This window comes from Mobula hypostoma, chromosome 29, assembly GCF_963921235.1.
Source record: "Mobula hypostoma chromosome 29, sMobHyp1.1, whole genome shotgun sequence".
NCBI lineage: Eukaryota > Metazoa > Chordata > Chondrichthyes > Myliobatiformes > Myliobatidae > Mobula > Mobula hypostoma.
In genome coordinates this window covers 29,614,231-29,635,645 of record NC_086125.1, presented here as the reverse complement: position 1 = coordinate 29,635,645, position 21,415 = coordinate 29,614,231, and the positions used below count along the sequence as shown (strand labels likewise).

At 46.4% G+C, this 21,415-nt stretch overlaps 1 protein-coding gene across 1 annotated transcript in view; it reads left to right on the top strand.

The window, feature by feature from the left end:
- Positions 1 to 21,415, top strand: part of LOC134339297 (uncharacterized) — a 61,484-nt gene that overhangs the window by 26,803 nt on the left and 13,266 nt on the right. The window contains exons 12-16 of the mRNA XM_063035674.1: positions 1,975 to 2,099; positions 4,275 to 4,500; positions 5,163 to 5,310; positions 10,426 to 10,595; positions 11,744 to 11,924. Coding sequence (XP_062891744.1) covers positions 1,975 to 2,099; positions 4,275 to 4,500; positions 5,163 to 5,310; positions 10,426 to 10,595; positions 11,744 to 11,924 — 850 coding nt within the window. The remainder of the gene's footprint in view (positions 1 to 1,974; positions 2,100 to 4,274; positions 4,501 to 5,162; positions 5,311 to 10,425; positions 10,596 to 11,743; positions 11,925 to 21,415) is intronic.

Genomic DNA, 21,415 nt, shown 5'->3' with positions numbered 1-21,415 from the left:
TTCTTTATTCTTTAGAATTGTTGAATATTGTTTCTTGTTGCATGTCACACCAACACACCACAGCAAAAAAGTGTAAATGTATCTGGTGAATGAAGTTAATTCAAAGATTCAAAGATTCAAAAGGTTCAAGAAAACTTTATTGTCATTCTAACCGTATATCAGCTCTGCAGGTCAGAATGAGACAGCGTTTCTCAGGAGCAGTACAATCATAACATAACAAACACAGCACTAAATAATAAACATAACAATAAATAGTAAAACACAATAGCCACATGTCAGTTAAAATCAAGTTATAACTGCCCAGTGCAAGTTAAAAGTGTCCAAAGCAGAGTCGGGTGGAGCAGCTATTTAGCAGTCTGACTGCCTGTGGGAGGAAGCTGTTTAGTAGCCTTGTGGTTTTAGTTTTGATGCTCCTGTAACGTTTGCCTGATGGCAGAAGAACAAACAGTTCATGGAGAGGGGGTGAGGGGTCTTTAATGATGTACCGTGTCTTCTGGAGGCATCGACTCAGAAAGAGGTTTTGGACAGAAGGTAGGGAGACCCCAATAACCTTCTCTGCTCCCCTAACCACCCTCTGCAAGGCTTTTTGGTCGACAGCACTGCAGCTGGAGTACCAGGTTGTGATGCAAAAGGTCAGCACACTCTCAACCACGCCTCTGTAGAACGTAGTTAAGATGTTAGTGGGGAGTGATGCTTGTTTAAGCTTCCTCATAATCCTTGAGATGTGTAGAATTTTTGAAACCACATTAGAGAAGGAGGGAGGGAAGTTTAGTGTCTCATCTAAAGGCTGCACCTCTGACTGCCCAGCTGTTCTCTGGTCACAAATGGAGAGTCTGCACCAGCATGGAATTCGAACCTGACCACGTGGAAAACCTGACAGCATACGCAGCCTCTGTGCAGTTCTTTTTTTTTGTATCTATAAGTCATCGAATGACATGTTATAGAGAGTGTGGTCTCAAAACATAGGCTGGTTAAGAAGGCATGTTGGCTTTCATTAGTTAGGGGTTGAAGAGCAACGAGGTAATGTTGCAGTTCTATAAAACCCTGGTTAGACCACTTTTGGAATATTGTGTTCAGTTCAGTTCTGGTCACCTCATTATAGGAAGGATGTGGAAGCTTTCGAGAGGGTGCAGAGGAGATTTACCAGGGATGCTGTCTGGACTAGAGAGTATGTCTTATGCGGATAGTTTGAACAAGCTTTCTCTTTGGAGCAAAGTGGGATGAGAGGTATCCTGATAGAGGTATAGAAAATGATAAGAGGCATAGAGTGGACAGCCAGAGACTTTTTCCCAGGGTGGAGATGGCTAATATGAATGGGCATACAGTAACTTTAAGGTGTTTGGAGGCAAGTATAGGGGGGATGGCTGATGTATTTTTATTTACACGGAGCGTGGGGAGTGCATGGAACCCTTTACCGGGGGTGGTGGTAGAAGTAAATACATTTAAGAGACTCTTAGATAGGCACATGGATGAAAAAAGTGGAGGGCTAAGTAGGAGGAAAAGGTTATATTGATCTTGGAGTAAGTTATAAAGTTGGCACAACATCATGGGCTGATGGCCTGTATTATGCTGTACCGTTCTGTAGGTTCAAACACAGAAGTAAGTCAAAGCTAAAGTCAAGTTTATTGTCAAGTGCAATGAAAAACTCGCAGCGGACTCACATCAGATAAACAGCATTCACAAGGAAAGCATAGAACACAGAAACAGCCCCATTGGCCCATCGTGTCCATGCTGTACAGAATGCTAAACTAAACTAAATCTCTCCTTCCTGGACATGATCCATTTCCCTCCATTCATATGTCGAACAGTCCCTTAAACACTGCCTTCACCACCACCTGACATCCCATTCCAGGCACCCAACACTCTCTGTGTTTATTAAAAAAAAGTGTGTCCTACATATCTCCTTTAAATTTACCCCCTCTCGCTGTAAGTACACGCCCTTTGGTATTTGACATTTCTTTCTGTTCTTTACAGTACTGTGTAGACTGCCGGCTGGATTGGCACTGGGAACAATGCTTACAGAAAATCTTCTCTGAATTGCCTCTCCCACCAAATCCTTACCCAATAGTAGCTTCAGAATTCATAAAGGCTTCCTTAAGGTATGGTATGAAATATAAATAGGAACAAATTTTTCAGATTTTACCAATAATAATCAAAAACATATACCCAAAGAGCCACAAAAAAACTTTTTTCACATCATTATACTTCCCATAAATAATGCTTTTATAAATTAGACCTGCCCAAATTAAGTTGTGATTTTTGGAAATTGCAGATTCAGCAGTTACTTGATGTGCGGGTGTTAACTGTTTGTCAACGGAACAAGGTTAGGAAATTCACTACGTAACTCGTAATTAATCAAAGCTCACACTTTATTATCTCTGTACGGACAACAACATAACTATGTTGACCCTGGGCCAACAGCTTAGAACATAAACTCTTCTATCCCCTCTGTACCAATATTCACTCAGACCACTTGTCCAATTTAATACACCGAAATAGGGGATTTCCGTTGGCCAGACGATCGATCATTTCTTCGCCCAGACCCTGGCGCCGAAGTGTCCATTTTATACTTGTTCCTTTCCAATTCAAATGTTATATTCCAGTGTCATTGGCTGTAGGTCATCTGATTGACCTTTAACATCTTTTTATTGGTCCTGCTCCAGGCCAGCATTCATTTATTGCCCTCTTCCCAGCAAGTGTCAATTGGTAATTTATGGTTTTTTTGTTCTCTTCAGCAACGAGCTCGAATCACTCCAGGCAGGCACCAACCCCAACATTCACAAAGCTGCACATTATGTTATATCAAAGAACACTTCACAAATAACTTCTTTGAAAATGATCTCCTGTCCAGCAGATTACCTGAGGCATCATTGTGTCCACTTTAAAACACAGAAAGCAAGGCAACTCCATCTCACAAAATGGAAGATGTAAAACAGTAGCCTCCATCTCCAGGAACAAAGACAATTGATCTGTCTGCTTCCACTGTCCTTGACCCATCGAGTTCAACATTTTCTTTCATATTTTAAATCCACCACGGACAACAGGGGAATGGTCCCAATTACTGCCTCTCTGTCTCCTTCATACACCACTTCTCTCTGTCTCTCACACTGATTCTCTCTCTTCCTCCATCTCTCGTTCCCTCAGTCTATATTTCACACTCTGAGTGCAACCCCATCACTCCCTTTGAGACTCTGACTGTAGCCTAGTTTTGAAACAAATGAGAGAAGGATATTAGGGAAAATGAGTGAGAGGGAGTGGAAGAGGAGGAGAGAGAGGCAGAAATACGGGGAGGTGCAGGGGATGGGAGAGGGAGAGAGACAGAGACAGAGATGGAGAGGCAAAGGGAAAGAGAGGGAGAGGGAGATAGAGATGGAGATGGAGAGGGGGAGGGAGTCAAAGAGGGAGAGGAAGACGCAGAAGGAGACGAAGGTGGAAATGAAAAGGGAGACACAGACCAGAGACAGAGATGGAATGGGAGAGGGATTTGGAGAGGGGGAGGGAGATGGAGACAGAGAGGGAAAGGGAAGCAGAGAGGGTGACAGAGAAGGAGAAGGGAGATGGAGAGGGAGTAGGAATCATAGACGGAGAGGGAGAAGGAGCGGAGAAGGGCGAGGGCCAGGTAGACAGAAGATTAATCAATGAAACTAAGTATAAAATAATGGTCAGTTAAGTCGAGTCTCTCTTCCATCCTAAACACTCATCCTGTCTGCCAAGAGCACACAGAGGCTGCTGAGGACACCATCTACAATTGCACTGCAGTTACTTGGCTAGGCAACTCCAGGAGCACCTCCCAAACCTTTGGTATCCTGTATCAACGGCAAAGACCAGAACCAATTCATGTCCGGACCATACAGTACCTTCATCGCTGCTGGCTCTGTACCCTGCAACTCCCCCACCCAACAGTTCTGTAGAGTTACCTTCACCTGGGGCTGTAGCTCACTACAACCCATACAACAGTGATTCAGGAAGGACAGTAAAAATTGGCCTGACCAAATCCTGTAAATTGACTGATTTTAAAAAATTATGGGGCACCCATCTTCTTCTCTGGACTTTCTAAATTACTTGATTGCCAATGTTTTCATTTCATGGGGCATGGGTCCCTCACAAATATCAAACTTTATTGTTTTGGTTCAGCTGAAGATAGAGAATCAGAGAAACCAACAGCACACAAGGCCATTTGGGCCATGATGTCTATGCCTTTCCTAGGATAGCCCAAGCAACATTAGCTTCTGTTTGTCCAAGTGAAAGCTTCTTATCGACTTCCTTCCTAACAGGATGGAACTATGGCAGAAGAAAGATGAGGAAATTATCCATCAGACCCTACATTTCACTCGGAAACTGAATGATCACGAGAACCACATCTTCCAGATTCCGGACTTCGAGGTTTTTGGGTTAAAGAGTGCTCTCTGCACGTTGAATCTTAACACCCTCCCTAGTGTCCTTGAGCAGATGTCCTTGATGGGAAACAATAACTTTCCACATCAATGCCAAGACTTCAAGGTATGATCAACTTGAAATAGAATATCAGCATTCTACGGGATGCTGTAATTAATGTGATACACAATCTCCACATTATCCTACTCCACCACATCCATATTTCCGTGCCTTCAGAAACACCCAGGGATCACTGTATCTTTGTAATATTGGAGAGGACAGTTTTAGTCATTCTGAGGAGGGATGGGATAGAATGCAATGACAGAGATAAGGTTAGCTTACTCTCTGTTCAATGGGGAGAATAATATTGGCTGGTGTTTCAACAATCCCGTTGGAATATACTCTGCCAAGCGACATGAAAATCACACCTTATGGTTCTTTGACCCTCGTTTGAAGCGATGACTTCTTTATGGTGTGGTAAGCGACAGGTACTTCTCCAAGGATTGTTACCTTGTCTGAGAAGAAAGGCATTGAGTTATGTCTGCCTCAGAAGGCAGTGGAGGCCAATTCTCTGCATGCTTTCAAGAAAAAGAGTTAGATAGAGCTCTTAAAGATAGCGGAGTGAAGGGATATGGGGAGAAGGCAGGAACTGGATACTGATTGTGGATGATCAGCCATGATCACAGTGAATGGTGGTACTGGCTCGAAGGGCCGAATGGCCTACTCCTGCACCTGTTGTCTATTGTCTGCCTGTACCCTAATATTTCTGTTACCAACCTCTCTCTCAGGTGGCCGTGGGTCTGGGTTTGAACACCTCAGCTACCTGGCTTAGCTCCCTAACTCCGTTCTGTAATGGTTTGGAACTGACTGAGTTCTACTACCTCAAAGGTCCTCCAGGATGTCACGAAGAAGCACTTCAAGCTTATGCTAACATCGGTGAGGAGGTTGTACCAACAAGTGGGTTTAAAGCAAGATGGTGTCCACCGTGGCTTGGTGACCCCTGCAAATGTGTCATCAGCCCATCCAGGATAAGAGGATCTTGTGTTCAAGGTCCAATCTGTGCTGATACATGCAGCTCCATTACGCAGATGAGATCATAAGACATAGGAGCAGAATCAGGCCATTCGTCCTGTCGAGTTTACTCTGCTTGACTTGTTCTGGTCTGATTTAATTTCCCTCCCAACACCATTCTTCTGCCTTATCCCTGCAATCTTTGACACCCTTACTAATCAAGAACCTATCAATCTCCACTTTAAATATACCCCATGATTTGGCCTCTACAGCTGTTCTGTAGCAATGAATTCCACAGTTTCACTGCCCTCTGGCTAAAGAAATTCCTCCTCATCTTTGTTCTAAAGGGACATCCTTATATTCTGAGATTGTGCCTTCTGGTCCTAGACTCCCCCACTGCTGGAAACATCCTCTTCACGTCCACTCTATTTAAGCTTTCAATATTCAATATTCAATAGGCTGTACACACAGAGACAGGTCTTTTGCCCCGTCATGTTCATGCCAACCATCAAAAGCCCACTTACACTCACTCCATTTCTCAGCATCCTCTGCCTCAAAGACTGGTTCACCTCCAGATGGTTCTGATGCGTCTCGGTCTCCAGCACCCCTACAGTTCTTGTGCCTTTGTGGGGGGAGGAAACACAGCGTTGGCAAAGATTCATTCTCCAGGTTGCCACTCAGTGATTAGAACTAAAGGCTGTGATGGTTGGATGGTACAGGAGCCCATGACAAAATACGCATCAAAACTGTCCTGCTGAGATTAAAAATTGAGCATAGGGGTTGCACAAATGCAGCTTGTGGAACTCAACCTGGTGCCTTCCTGTTGGACTCACCCTCAGGGAAACCAAATGTTAACTGACAATTTCTCAAATCCTTCAACAACTCCCGAATGTTTGAATTCTTAGAATTCAGAGATGAAAGTTCAATACGAGATTAATTGGCAGCTGACATTTCAAATGATTTAGCGAGAGTGAGATTTCAAATTCCTGCTGGTTTGTGAAGCTTGGGAGTCATCCATTGCAGACACCTACTGTCCAGCCTTTCCAACAGGTGAAAGTCACAGCTGCCTGGCACCCCATTAAACGTAAGAACATAAGAAACAGGAGCAGCAGTCGGCCATCTGGCCCTGTTGAGCCTGCTCTGCTGTCAATAAGATCATGGCAGTTCTGGCTGTGTACTCTGCTCCCCCTGACCTTTTCCCCATCACCCTTAATCTCCCTGCTATGCAAATTTCTAACTGTACCTTCATTATCTTGAATGAGTTATCCTCTCTTGCATCCCTGGGCAGATAATTCCACAGATTCACTACTCTCTGGGAAAAGCAGTTTCTCCTCATTTCCCATTCTAAATCTATTCCGCTGAATCTTGAGGCTATATCCCCTAGTTCTAGTCTACTTACCAGTGAAAACAACTTCCCTGCATCTATCTTTATCCCTTTTGTAATTTTACATGTTTCTATAAGATCCCCTCTCATTCTTCTGAATTCCAGCGAGTACAGTCCCGGGCAACTCAAACTCTCCTCATGGACTAAACCCTTCATCTCTGGTCTCAACCTGGTCTTGGAATAGTCGAGACAACTAAATACTCCAATCCCCAACTACTCTGCATAGCTTGAACTGTTTCCTTCATGCTCATTTTTAATGCATTGGCAAGGTTGGAATGACTATCAGTGAGGTTATATCAAGGACCTTGCACCAACATCATACAGTGTAGGTAAACCCGAATGGCAGCCTCCTTATGTAAAAGATAAAGAAAAAAAGATTGGTTTTATTTGTCACGTATTAAAAAAAAAGGCATCCGTTAGTCTTGCGAGACCATGGATCTGTGCCTGGAAAGCCTTCACTCTCCAGGGCGCAAGCCTGGGCAAGGTTGTATGGAAGACCAGCAGTTGCCCATGCTGCAAGTCTCCCCTCTCCACAACACCAGTGTTGTCCAAGGGAAGGGCATTAGGACCCATACAGCTTGGCACCAGTGTCGTTGCAGAGCAACGTGTGATTAAGTGCCTTGCTCAAGAGCACAACACGTTCCCTCGGCTGGGCTGGAACTCACAACCTTCAGGTAGCTAGTCCAATGCCTTAACCACTTGGCCACATGTCACATATACATCAAAACATTTCGACATACAGTGAAATGTATCATTTGCATCATCACTTGCGATGTGCTGGGGGCAGCTTCTGGCACCAACATAGTATGCCCACAACTCACTAACCCTAACTCTTTCATCTTTGGAATGTGGAAGGAAACTGGAACACCCAGAGGAAACCCATTCAGTCAAGGCGAGAATGTACAAACTCCTTGCAGTCACCAGCAGAAATTGAACCCTGTATGGGGCCTGTATGCACTGAAGTTTGGAAGAATGAGGGCGGATCTCTCTGAAACTTATCGAATATTGAAAGGCCAAGATGCAGTGGACATGGAGATGATGTTTCCTATAATGGGGGAGTTTGGGACCAGAGGGTACAGTCTCAGAATAGAAGGACGTCCCTTTAGAACAGAGGTAATGATGAATTTACAAAGAAGAGAAACTCTGCAGATGCTGGAAATCTGAGTAATACACACAAAATGCTGGAGGAACTTAGCAGGCCAGGCAGTACTTATGGAAAAGAGTACAGTCAACTTTTCAGGCCAAGATCCTTCAGCAGGACTGGAGAAAAAAAGATGAGGAGTGGATTTAAAAGCTGGTGGGGAGGGGAGTAAAGAGCTGGGAGGTTGATTGGTGAAAGTGACAGAAGGCCATAGAAGAAAGAAAAAGGGGGAGGAACACCAGAGGGAAGTGATGGACAGGCAATGAGATAAGGTGAGAGAGAGAAAAGGGGATGGGGAATGGTGAAAGGGTGGTGGGAGTGGGGGTGGGGGAGATTACTGGAAACTTGAGAAATCGATGTTCATGCTATCAGGTTGGAGGCTACCCAAACGGAGTACAAGGTGTTGTTCCTCCAACTTAAGTGTGGCCTCATCACAACAGTAGAGAAGGCCACAGATCAACATATCGAAATAGGAATTGGAAGTGGAATTAATATGCATAGCCACTGGGAGATTCCACTTCTTCTAGCAGATGGAGTGTAGGTGCTCTGCAGAAGCGGTCTGCCAATTTACGTCGGGTCTCACCGATATATGGGAGGCCACACTGGGAGCACCAGACACACTCAACAGACTCACAGGTGAAGTGTCACCTCACCTGGAAGGACTGTTTGAGGCCCTGAATGGTAGTAAGGGAGGAGGTGTAGAGGCAGGTGTAGAACTTATTCCACTTGCAAGGATAAGTGCCAGGAGGGAGATCAGTGGGGAGGGACTAATGGACAAGGAAGTTGTGTAGCAAATGATCCCTGCGGAAAGCAGGAAGTTGGGGGGAGGGGAAATGTGCTTGGTGGTGGAATCCCATTGGAGATGGCAGATGTTTCAGACAATTATGTGCTGGAAGTGGATGATGGTGGAGTGGTAGGTGAGGACAAGGAACCCTATCCCTGGTAGGATGGTGGGAGATTGGAGTAAGTACAGACGTGCATGAAATGGAAGAGATGCATTTGAGAGCAGCATTAATGGTGTGGGAAGGGAAGCCCCTTTCTTTGAAAAAGGAGAATATCTCCTTCGTTCTAGAATGAAAAGCCTCATCCTGAGAGCAGGTGTGGTGGAGATGGAGGAATTGAGAAAAGGGGATGGCGTTTTTACAAGTGGTAAGGTGGGACAAGGTGTAGTCTAGGTAGCTATGAGAGTTGGTGGGTTTGTAATAGACATCAGTGGATAAGCTGTTTCTGGAGATAGAGACAGTGAGATTGAGAAAGGTAAGGGAGGTTTCAGAAATGGACCAGGTGAATTTGAGGGCAGGGTGGCAGTTGGAGGCAAAGTGGATGATGTCGACAAGTTCTGCATGGGTGCAGGAAGCAGCACCAATGCAGTCATTGGTGTAGTGTAGGAAAAGTGCAGGACCGTTACCAGTGTAGGTTTGGAAGATAGACTGTTCCATGTGGCCGACGAACAGGCAGGCATAACTGGGACCCATGCGGGTGCCCATGGCTACTCCTTTAGTTTGAAGGAAGTGGGAGGAGCCAAAGGAGAAATTATTTAGAGTTAGGACAAGTTCCACTAGGCAGAGGAGAGTGGTGGTGGAGGGGAACTGGTTAGGTCTGGAGGGAGACATTGGCCTGGTGTTCCTTAATGGGTAAGTATCAGGAGGTGTCTGAGAGTTGGTGCTGGGCCTCAGTAATGTAGAGGTCAGTCCGCCAGACTACTACAGCACCTCCCTTATCTGTGGGCCGAAACATCAACTACTTTTTTCCATAAATGCTGCCTGGCCTGCTGAATTCCTCCAGCACTTTGTGTGTATAATGATGAATTTATTTAGCCAGAAGATGCTGAATACGTGGAATTCATTGCCACAGATGGCTGTAGAGACCAAGTCGCAGGGTTTAAAGTGGAAGTTGATTAGTAAGGGTGTCAAAGGTTATGAGGAGAAGGCAGGAGAATGGGGTTGAGAGGGAAAGTAAATCAGCCATGATGGAATGGTGGAGCAGACTCAATGGGCCAAATGGCCTAATTCTGTTTGGACCCATGGTCCAACTTCCTACTGAAACTGTAGAAAGAAACTCAGCTCAGGACCAGTAGAGGACTGCAGCCGTACAGCCACTGCCTCATTGCACCCGAGACCAAGGTTCAATCCTGTTCTCTACTGTCTGCGTGGAGTTTGCATGTTCTCTGAGTGTTTACATGGCACTCTGGTTTCCTCAAACATCCTGTAGAGGTGTGTAGTGGTAGTCCTTCCGAGTCGGTGCTACCCCTCCCTGGACACCCCATACACCCCAGAGGTATGTATCAGCATGTTAAAGGGCAGCAGTAAACTACCCCTTGCCTGTGAGTGAGGGTGGGGGTAGCACAGTTAATGGGGAAGTGGGAATAGTAAGTTGTTGGGAAAATGAGTGAGGAAATGAACCAGCACAAACTGTAAGGCCAAATGGCCTTACTGTGGAAGAGAAAATGGAGATTGTGGTCAATGTCCACAGTTGATGGATGGACTTCTTGGATTAACTTTCTGTCTGCTTCTAGTGCACAGACACCTGGAGGAACTGAGGGTGCGGCTGAAGAGGGCACAGACTTTCACAATGTGGCTGTCCAAGGGTCACCGCTGGACTGCCGACGACATCCTCACATATCAATCGGCATTCACTGAGGCCTTGGCCCTCAGCGCCGCCAAAGGGCATCAAACATACCTGAAGGTAACAAGTGTTGATCCTGATGTCTCTGCGATCCAAAGTTTCTTTGGAAGTCAAAAATAATACATAAAACTTGTTGCTTATGATCATTTTATTAAGTCCTACAAGAGCAAAAAAGAAGAGGAAGAGGAAGCATGGTAAGAGACAAAGAGAGGAAAAAGCAGAAGACTAAAAAGGCCTTAATATACTTAATATACTACAGTGATAAAGATAAAGAATAGCTTTATATGTCACCTGTACATCGAAACATACATTTGTCACAAATCAAATCAGCGAGGGTTGTGCTGGGGGCAGTCCACAAGTGTCACTATGCCTCCTGAGCTAACACAGCATGTACATAACTTCTTAACCTGAATGTCTTTGGGCTGTGGGAGGTAACTGGAACAACCAGAAAAAACCCACCTGGTCACGAGGAGAATGTACAAATTTCCTACAGGCAGTGGTGGGAATTGAACCCCGAACTTACAGCTGATGATGTGAAGTGTTGTGCTAACCACTACGCTACCTGCTGCCATTTGACCTCAATATTACAGCAAAAAGTTACATGATTCTTAAAATTGATTGGTAGCAGTAGTATGATCATTTGAGTCGAGTGTGACCTTCTCCTACGGGATTGTCAGTTGGTGGGTCCTCAGGTGGCTGCAGGGGCTGATCCAGAATCCACATGCTCTGAATACTGAATACCTTCGCCCCTTGCTGATGGTAGATTTAATCTGGGATGTTACAGTTCATTCTCTTGATGTAGCATGCCTGTGCATGACTTTGTTTAAGTCTGCGAGGCTGATGTTTGGGCAGCCACCACGTGGTCCTGGACAGATCGGGGTAAGGGTCCAGTGGATGGAATGCAAGATGACACTGCTGCAGCCTCCCTCCACGTTCGCTGCTGCCATCTTCACTATGTCACCATCTACGGCCAGCTCCACTGTTGAGGTCACTTTTTGTCTGCACCCTGCCCCTTGACCTTGCCACTACGAGGAGCTCAGCACCAGACGGCATCACACTCAGCATTTCAGTAACTCCCAAGCCTCTTCACCACAATGAGGCGACGATCCTTGCAGAAGAATCAATGAGTGGTTCTCAGCCTGACTGGTGGGCTGGTGGGTGTGAGTGTGGGCTACTCTGTGTATTCTAAATTCTCCTTCTCTTTCAAGGTGCTTCAGTCTGCCCCTGGCTCCCCCTGGCATTATCTTCCAATCGTTAAGTACTTTGTGCTGTATTACTTCGAGGATGAAGAGGAAAGGTGGCAATGTTTTCCTCACCATGACTCAGTTGGACTTTACCAAAACGTTTTCCTTTCAAAGGAGGCTGTGATGTTTCACTTCCAGAGAGTGGGTGAGTGACGGGAGGATATACCATCCCTTCTCTGTGTAGGTACAAGCACAGGGGACTACAGATTCCAGAGTCTGGAGTAGCATTTAATATTCAGATTTAGATTCATTTATTTATCACATGTACATTGAAACCTACCATCACTCCTGGCAGCATGTTCCACACACCCACCATTCTGAGTAAAAATACCTGTCTCAGACATCACACATCAAAGTTGCTGGTGAACGCAGCAGGCCAGGCAGCATCTCTAGGAAGAGGTACAGTTAACGTTTCGGGCCGAGACCCAAGGTTGAGACCAGCAACTTTGATGTGTGTTGCTTGAATTTCCAGCATCTGCAGAATTCCTCGTGTTTGTGTGTCTCGGACATCCCCCTATTCTTTCCAAATTATGCCCCTTCGTATTAGTCATTTCTTCCTTTCTCTGGCAGAAAGGTGTTGGCTGTCCACTTGATCTATGCCTATTATCCTCTCTGTGAAGACTGAACTGAGAAGTGTAGAATTGTTCAGGTCAAAATACACTACCTGTGGTATCAGAGGTGGGGTGTTATATGATGGTCAACACACAACCCTCAACATTTGATTCATATTCATTTATTGATCACATGTAAATCGAAACATACAGTGAAATGTGCCGTTTACATTACCCAATACACCCCGGGGTGTGTTGGGGGCTGCTTGCAAGAGTTAACATACATTCCTGTGCCAACATAGCCAACAATGCTCGGCAGAACACAGAACACAAAAAGGCAACAAACCAACAACAGCAAAGCAAGTCCCATTCCACCCTGCATCCGCCCGAATCTGGAGCAGATGCTGCTTGACCTGCTGAATTCTTCCAGCAGGTTGTTGCTCTGCATTCTTGCACCTGCAGTCTCTTATGTCTCCTTAGTCTAAGCGTAATTCAATTCTTTTGATATACTAAAGTTTATTCAGATGGCTACAATAGCATATTATGTAACATTCAGGACTTCAGAAAGCACACTATTTTCAGTTTCAAATTAAATCTCTGATTCCATCACACTGAGCACTGGATTCCCACAAAGCTGTGTGCTTAGCCCATTGCTGTTTACACTGCTAACACATGACTGTGCAGCCAGATTCAAGGAGAACCTGATCATTAAATTTGCTGCTGATACCACAGTGGTGGGGCTCATCAGCAAAAATGATGAAATAATGTACAGGGAGGAGGTCAAACACCTAGAGAGCGGGTGCAGGGATAACAACTTGATGCTTAATATCACCAAAACCAAGGAGATGATCGTCGATTTCAGACGGTCTCAGCCTGAGCACACACCCCTCAGCATCAGTGGCTCCACAGTGGAGAGAGTAGAAAACATCAAGTTCCTTGGGGTGCAGATCTCGGACAATCTCACCTGCTCCAGGAACACCACTGGGATTGTGAAACGGGCCCAGCAGAGATTGCACTTTCTGAGGAAGCTTAAACAAGCACCACTCCCCACTAACATCTTAACTACATTCTACAGAGGCGTGGTTGAGAGTGTGCTGACCTTTTGCATCACAACCTGGTACTCCAGCTGCAGTGCTGTCGACAAAAAAGCCTTGCAGGGGGTGGTTAGGGGAGCAGAGAAGGTTATTGGGGTCTCCCTACCTTCTGTCCAGAAGACACGGCACATCATTAAAGACCCCTCACCCCCTCTCCATGAACTGTTTGTTCTTCTGCCATCAGGCAAACGTTACAGGAGCATCAAAACTAAAACCACAAGGCTACTAAACAGCTTCCTCCCACAGCAGTCAGACTGCTAAATAGCTGCTCTACCTGACTCTGCTTTTGGACACTTTTAACTCACACTGGACACTCATAACTTGATTTTAACTGACATGTGGCTGTTGTGTTTTACTATTTATTGTTATGTTTATTATTTAGTGTTGAGTTTGTTATGTTATGATTGTACTGCTCCTGGGAAATGCTGTCTCATTCTGCCCTGCAGAGCTGATGTACGGTTAGAATGACAATAAAGTTTTTTGAATCTTTGAATCTTTGAAAATATAGTTATCACTATCTACAACACACTCGAGCCCGAGGAACCTACAGTTTCATAATTCAACTCTTTTGGAGATGTAACTATAGGCAGGGGCATGGATATGAAGTTAGGCTGCAGGAATCTTTATCCACTACGGATTTGATGGGTTCTCGGTTATGCTATAAATTTCTGGGATTCTAAAGACATTTCCTTCAGGATCTAGATTAGGCGGGGGAGCAGGAACTGTGTCTGCAATCCTCCAATCCCTTCCTTTCATTCTCCAGGCCTCCCCTTGATCTTTCCAAACTGAGAATATAGCCACATGATGCCTTATGAAGCCATCTTAGCTTCACCCTTTCTTCCTTGCCTTTCCTATTCGGCCACGACATTCCCAACAACACAGTAACTTCAGGAAAGGGAGACTGGGGTAAGACGGGATAATGCTGCAAGTGCCCCAGAATGAGAGCAACTTTATAACTCATGACACTCATGACATAACCGATGACATAACCGATGACATCACAAAGACCACAAGTTAATCGTAGGAAAACCTTCAGCTATTCAGAGGCCACTCAGACCTAAACCAAATACAGTCTGCTGAGCAGCATTGTCCACTAAAGCAAGGTATAAAACTATCTCAATTGCCCCATATTCATAAAATAATATAGCTTGTCAGACCTACGTTTTTTTCAGCAAATTCTCAGTACCTAGCAGTTAAGAAAACAATTGGTTTGCCTGTGATAATTAGGTCAATAGATGGACAATGATGTTCAGAGCAGTTCCCCTTTCCCCCTGGCCCTTGTTGTCCTGGACCTGGCCCCAAGAGCCCAGCAGGAGACAGTGGATTGGCTGATACATCGCATCGAGGCCCCAAAGTCCTCAGGTGGGGCAGAGTTGAAGGTAAAGGTGATCGAGCGTTCAGACTCCAAGGGGACAGTCCTTCTGGTGGGGGCCACCTTGGAGAGGCTGCTCCATGGGGCAGAGGAAGTATCACTGGTGAAGGTCTATAAAGATGGGAACTTCCGACCTTTTACTTATGCAGACCGCGACAATTTCCGTGAGACAGAGACCCAGCTCCTCACCACGGCCGAGATGCTCTACATCATCAAGTATGTGCTGGACAACCTCAAGGCGACAGATGAGGAGCACATTCCTGGGGAGGCCACGGCCAAACTTTATCCCGGAAAGCACCTCTTTGAGGAACTGTGGGGCAGCAAACTATTAACCAAAATGTACCCCATGCACAACCGGGAGGAGCTGGAGAAGCTGAAAGCCTTGTGGAGGAAACGCAGCTACCTAATTGACCAGCCTGTGCAGGCTTTGCGAAACTACTTCGGTGAGGCAATTGCCCTGTACTTTAGCTTCCTGGGTTACTTCACCTGGGGCCTGGCCTTCCGGACTGTCCTGGAACTGTTCTTCTACATCACCAACCTGAAGGAGCACGGTGGGTGCATTGTCTGCGCGCTCTACAACATGCTGTGGTCCACCGTGTTCCTCGAGGGCTGGAAGCGCCGCAGCTCAGAGCTGGCTTTCAAATGGGGAACCCTCAGACAGATGGAGAGCTTTAATAAGGTCAGAGCTGGTTTCCAAGAAAAAATCGGAATCAACCAAACCAAAGAACCTTTGGTGCTTGACAGGGAACGCAGCATTAAAATGGCGTTCAGATCCATCCCATTTCTAGCTGGAAGCCTGGTTGTCAGTGTCTCCCTCATCGTAATGTTCCTCACTGCAGACAAGAGGGTCAGAGAACTTGACCAGAAAGAACAATCAGTGCAGAGTTTGTTGATGACGTATGCCCCAATCCTGGTCTACAGCACCAGTGTTGAAGTGTTAAACAGGGTCTACCTCTACCTCGCCAAGCTCATCACCGAGAAGGAGAACCATCGCTTAGTGTCCACTCACGAAAACCACCTGATGACCAAGGTCCTCATCTTCTACCTCATCAACAATTTTGGCATGCACTACTATGTTGCCTTCTACCTGAAGGACTTGAATTTGTTGGCTAATGTCCTCTCAGCCCAGCTCCTTGTCCACCAGGTCATGGGGCAATTCTTCGATACTGTTCTCCCGTACTGGACAACAAAATACAGGCTGGTGCGCGTAAACAAAAAACATGTGACCCCTGCCAATGTTGGCTTTCAACAGATTGAAACAGAAGCCAACCTGAAGGATTCGAAGGATGGCTTGCTGGAGGATTACCTCGAGCTGTTCATCAAATTTGGCTTTGTGTCTCTCTTCTCAAGTGTTTACCCACTCGCTGGTTCTTTCAGTTTCTTAAACAATCTCCTGGGCATTAAGTTGGAAAGTATGAAATTCAGCAAGGTCTTGCAGAGACAATTTCCAATCCCTTCGGCAAATATTGGGGCCTGGCAACTCGCCTTTGAATACCTTACCAACCTGGCGATCATCACCAACTGTGGGCTCATTAGCATGTCTCCAGAGTTCAGGAACCTCTTTGCTGACCTCCCGGACCTCCACTATTTCCTCCTCGCTGTGGCTTTGGAGCACGGTTTCTTTGGGATCCAACGAGTGATACATCTAGCCATTCCAGAAATACCTGCCGACATGGAGACCAAGCTCAATAAAATTGAGCAGGAGTGTAGAAGAGCGATGTTCTACAATGAATCATGTCGATGAAATTCCTTCAGTGGTATTTCCCAATTCTCAAAATCAATAAAGCATAACTGGTGACTCAATGATACAGCTCCTTCTCCTTCAAAGTTGGTCTTCACTAAATTCTAATGGTTTCCCATTAACAGAAATGTGATTTTCATTTTAAACAGTTACTGTTGCTCCTTCCAACAACTTCCACACTCTGTAGTTACAATTTGGTAGGAACACAGCTTGCCTTTTCTGCTAAATCCAAATGTTGTAAGATTTAAGTCCACTCCTCAGATTTGACGCACTTGTCTAGCCTGACACCATGTGAGGGTTCTGCAGGGCTGGAGGTGTCATCTGTTGAATGAAACATAAAAACCAAAGGCATGCCTGCTTTTTAGGTGGATGCAGCAGTTTCTCTCATGCTCTTTGGAGGAATCCCTGCACATCCTTCTAGTCCCGTCAAAATTACTAAAAAGACAGTTTATCTGTTCATGTTCATATTGCTCCTTGTAAGATTTTGCCTTGCTCAAATCAGCTGCCATATTTCCCACAGTGACTACATTTCAAAAGAGCTTCAATGACTGAAAAGTGCTTTGCAAAAAGGTGCTATGTAAATCCAGGTCTCTCTTCTTTTCAGCTATCCCAGGACTGCATCCTAGATTTGGCTGTTGACAAACCTAAAGGAGTGGTGGGCAAGGATGACACAGTAGTGGAGGTGGATCCTTCTCCCCCTTGCAGTCTAAGAATTTATCACAGGTTGTTCAGTGGAAGAATTGATCATCTTGTCCTTTCACCAAGGTTCCGGGAAATCCACCAACCCTCCCACAGGCATACCTCGAATTCTGTCTCCAATACCCCTTCTACCGCTACCAACCCTCCCACCATCACACTCTGACTCCCATCTCCAACACCCCTTCTACTGCCAACCCTCCCACAGCCACACCTGACCCCCACCTCCAATACCCCCTCTACTGCCAACCCTCCCACAACCACACCCTGACCCCCATCTCCAACACCCCTTCTATTGCTACCAAGCCTCCCACCACCATACCCTGACCCCCAACTCCAACACACCCTCTACTGCCACCAAACCTCCCACCACCACACCCTGACCCCCATCTCCAACACTCCTTCTACTGCCAACCCTCCCACAGCCACACCCTGACCCCCATCTCCAACACCCCTTCTACTGCTACCAAGCCTCCCATCACCACACCCTGACCCCCATCTCCAACACACCCTCTACTGCCAACCCTCCCACAACCACAACCTGACCCCCATCTCCAATACCCCTTCTACTGCCAACCCTCCCACCACCACACCCTGACCCCCCTCCAATACCCCTTCTACTGCCAACTCTCCCACAGCCACACCCTGACCCCCACCTCCAACATACCCTCTACTGCCAACCCTCCCACAACCACACCCTGACCCCCATCTCCAACACCTCTTCTACTGCTACCAACCCACCCACCACCACACCCTGACCTCCATCTCCAACACACCCTCTACTGCCAACCCTCCCACCACCACAACCTGACCCCATCTCCAACACCCCTTCTACTGCCAACCCTCCCACCACCACACCCTGACCCCCATCTCCAATACCCCTTCTACTGCTACCAACCCTCCCACAGCCACACCCTGACCCCCCTCCAATACCCCTTCTACTGCCACCAACCCTCCCACAGCCACACCATGACCCCCATCTCCAACACTCCTTCTACTGCCAACCCTCCCACAACCACACCCTGACCCCCAACTCCAACACACCCTCTACTGCCAACCTTCCCACAGCCACACCCTGACTCCCATCTCCAACACCCCTTCTACTGCCACCAAACCTCCCACCACCACACCCTGACCCCCATCTCCAACACTCCTTCCGCTACCAACCCACCCACCACCACACCCTGACCCCCATCTCCAACACTCCTTCTACTGCCAACCCTCCCACAGCCACACCCTGACCCCATCTCCAATACCCCTTCTACTGCCAACCCTCCCACAGCCACACCTGACCCCCACCTCCAATACCCCTTCTACTGCCACCAAACCTCCCACAACCACACCCTGAACCCCCATCTCCAACACTCCTTCTACTGCCACCAACCCTCCCACAGCCACACCCTGACCCCCACCTCCAATACCCCTTCTACTGCCAACCCTCCCACAGCCACACCTGACCCCCACCTCCAATACCCCCTCTACTGCCAACCCTCCCACAACCACACCCTGATCCCCATCTCCAACACACCCTCTACTGCCACCAAACCTCCCACCACCACACCCTGACCCCCATCTCCAACACCCCTTCTACTGCTACCAACCCTCCCACCACCACACCCTGACCCCCATCTCCAATACCCCTTCTACTGCTACCAACCCTCACAAAGCCACACCCTGACCCCATCTCCAACACACCCTCTACTGCCAGTGATAGTCCCACAACCACACCCTGACCCCCATCTCCAACACACCCTCCACTCCCGTTTTAGCAGAAATCGATTAACAAATCACATTGTCTTTCTCCCATGAGGGGTTTGATAAAAACAAGGGGTCAAAGGTTTAAGAACAGAGGTGAGAGATTTAAAGTGATATCAGAGGCAGCTTCTTCACACGAAGTATGGTGTGTATTTGGAGTAAGCTGCTAGAAACAGTAGCTGATACTGGTACAGGAGCAATATTTAAAACCCACCTAGGTGAGAGCATGGATAGAAGTAGTTTAGAGGGCTGTGGGCAAAATGCAACCAATGAGACTAGCTCACTGAGCATCACAGTCGGGATGAATGAGTTGGGCTAAAGGGCCTTATTACATGCTGTATGACTATCCATCATAAGAAATAGAGGGTGCTTTGTTCCTCATTTCCATAAAACCACAGCTGATTTACCTCAGAAAGACTTTCTACACTGAGCTCAAATCCCTCAAGTGCCTTAACACCTAACAATCAACAAGTCTTTGTCAGTCACTGAGTCCCCCCAGCAAATTCCAGAGGGTCCATTGCCCTCCAGGTGAGGAATTTTATTCTCATCATTGCCCTGAACAGCTGACCTTGTGACCCCTGCCACTGGATATTCTAGCCCAGGGAAATACTAGCTCCTCGCCTCCCTAGAACTTGGAATGTTTCTCTCACTCTCATCTTTAAAGGCTCAGTCTGCTTCACTTCTCTTCAACTCAATCAGACGAGCAGGTCTTCTGGATCAAATACATGCCCGCTGACCTCAATTCTTCCAAAATTCTTTCCCCCTTATAAAGATATCTCTATTTGTCACATGTACATCAAAAAATACAGTGAAATGAGACAGTCTCATCCTAATGTGGACACAGAGAGTGGGACATTGTGGGTGTATGTGTGGTGGACTGTAGCCTCACACTGAACTTTAGGACAACTTCCCTTGTGCATTCACTGGGGAGTGTAATGTGATAAATTGACTTTGTTCTCTCCCTTCTGTGTCCAGTTAAAATGAAATGCAAAAGGGACAAAGGTGTGGCAGGTAAGGGGCAGAGTCTCCTCACTCTGCCTGTGCTGAACAATTACTGCCCTCCCTAATTTCCCGTGAGCAGCCTTCTTTGATTGCCGTAGACTTTTTTTGAAGGTGGCGGTCAGGTCCTCCACAACAAAGCTGACCAGGAACGCATGTGATGTAGTATTTGAGGTCGTCTTGGGACAAAGAACATATTTTAAAGAGTGATCTTAGGGGAGACAAGACCAAGAAAGGCTGCTTCTGTGAGAAAATAAAGATATTTCTCCAACCAGTGACACTGAAGATGGTCTTTGGGGACCGTTGGTGATGTCATTTGGAGGAGGAGGATCACATTGGGCTGAAGACTATTATCCAAAACAGCATGACAAAGTCAGCTCAAATGCCCAAGTGTTCAGGCAGCTGGAAATGGGAGCAATATGGTGCATTCCAGATACGTGACTGCACACCATCTTTACACTTAGTGGCTATTTTATTAGATACACCTGTACACTTGCTCATTAATGCAAATATCTAAACAATCAATCATGCGGCAGCAACTCAATGCTTAAAAACATACAGACATGGTCGAGGTTCAGTTATTATTTAGACCAAACATTGGAATGGGGGAAAAATGTGATCTAAGTGACTTTGACCGTGGAATGATTGTTGGTGGGGGTGCCAGACAGGTTGATTTAAGTATCTCAGAAATTGCTGATCTCCTGGGATTTTCATGCACAACACTCTCTAGAGTTTATAGGAAATAGTTCAAAAAACAAAAAATATTCAGTGAGCAGCAGTTCTGTGGGTGAAATTGCCTTGTTAATGAGAGAGGTCAGAGGAGAATGGCCAGACTGGTTCAACCTGACAGGAAAGCGATATTACTCAAATGTGTTACAACAGAAGAGCATCTCTCAACACACATGTCGAACCTTGAAGGGGGGGGGGCTACAGCAGCAGTAGACCATGAACACTCATTGGCCACATTATTGGGCATAGGAGGTACCTAATACTGTGGTCACTGAATGTAAAAACAGAGCAGTTCTAAGGAATTTTGAGACTGATAAGTTTCTTGCCTTTGGGAAGAAACAGAAACTTGTTTCTTTCATTTTTCAAGAGGAATCACCCAGTCCAAGTGCAACAAAGGTTGGAGGTAGGACCAAAAACTGAGCTGCTGGAGGAACTCAGTGAGTCAGACACTCCTCAGTGTCTGTGGAGGGAGATGGACAGCTGATGCTTTGTGTTGAGACCCTGCATCAGAAGCCCCCTCATCTTTCTGTGGGAACTTGCCTTTCCCACGTCCTGTGCCAACCATCCTTAAGCTTTCGGAACTGGTAGGTCAATGTAGGGCAGCAGCTGCTGAGTTGTCTCCGCAGAACAAAATAAATTATGCAAGCAAACACGAGGAATTCTGAAGATGCTGGAAATTCAAGCAACACACATCAAAGT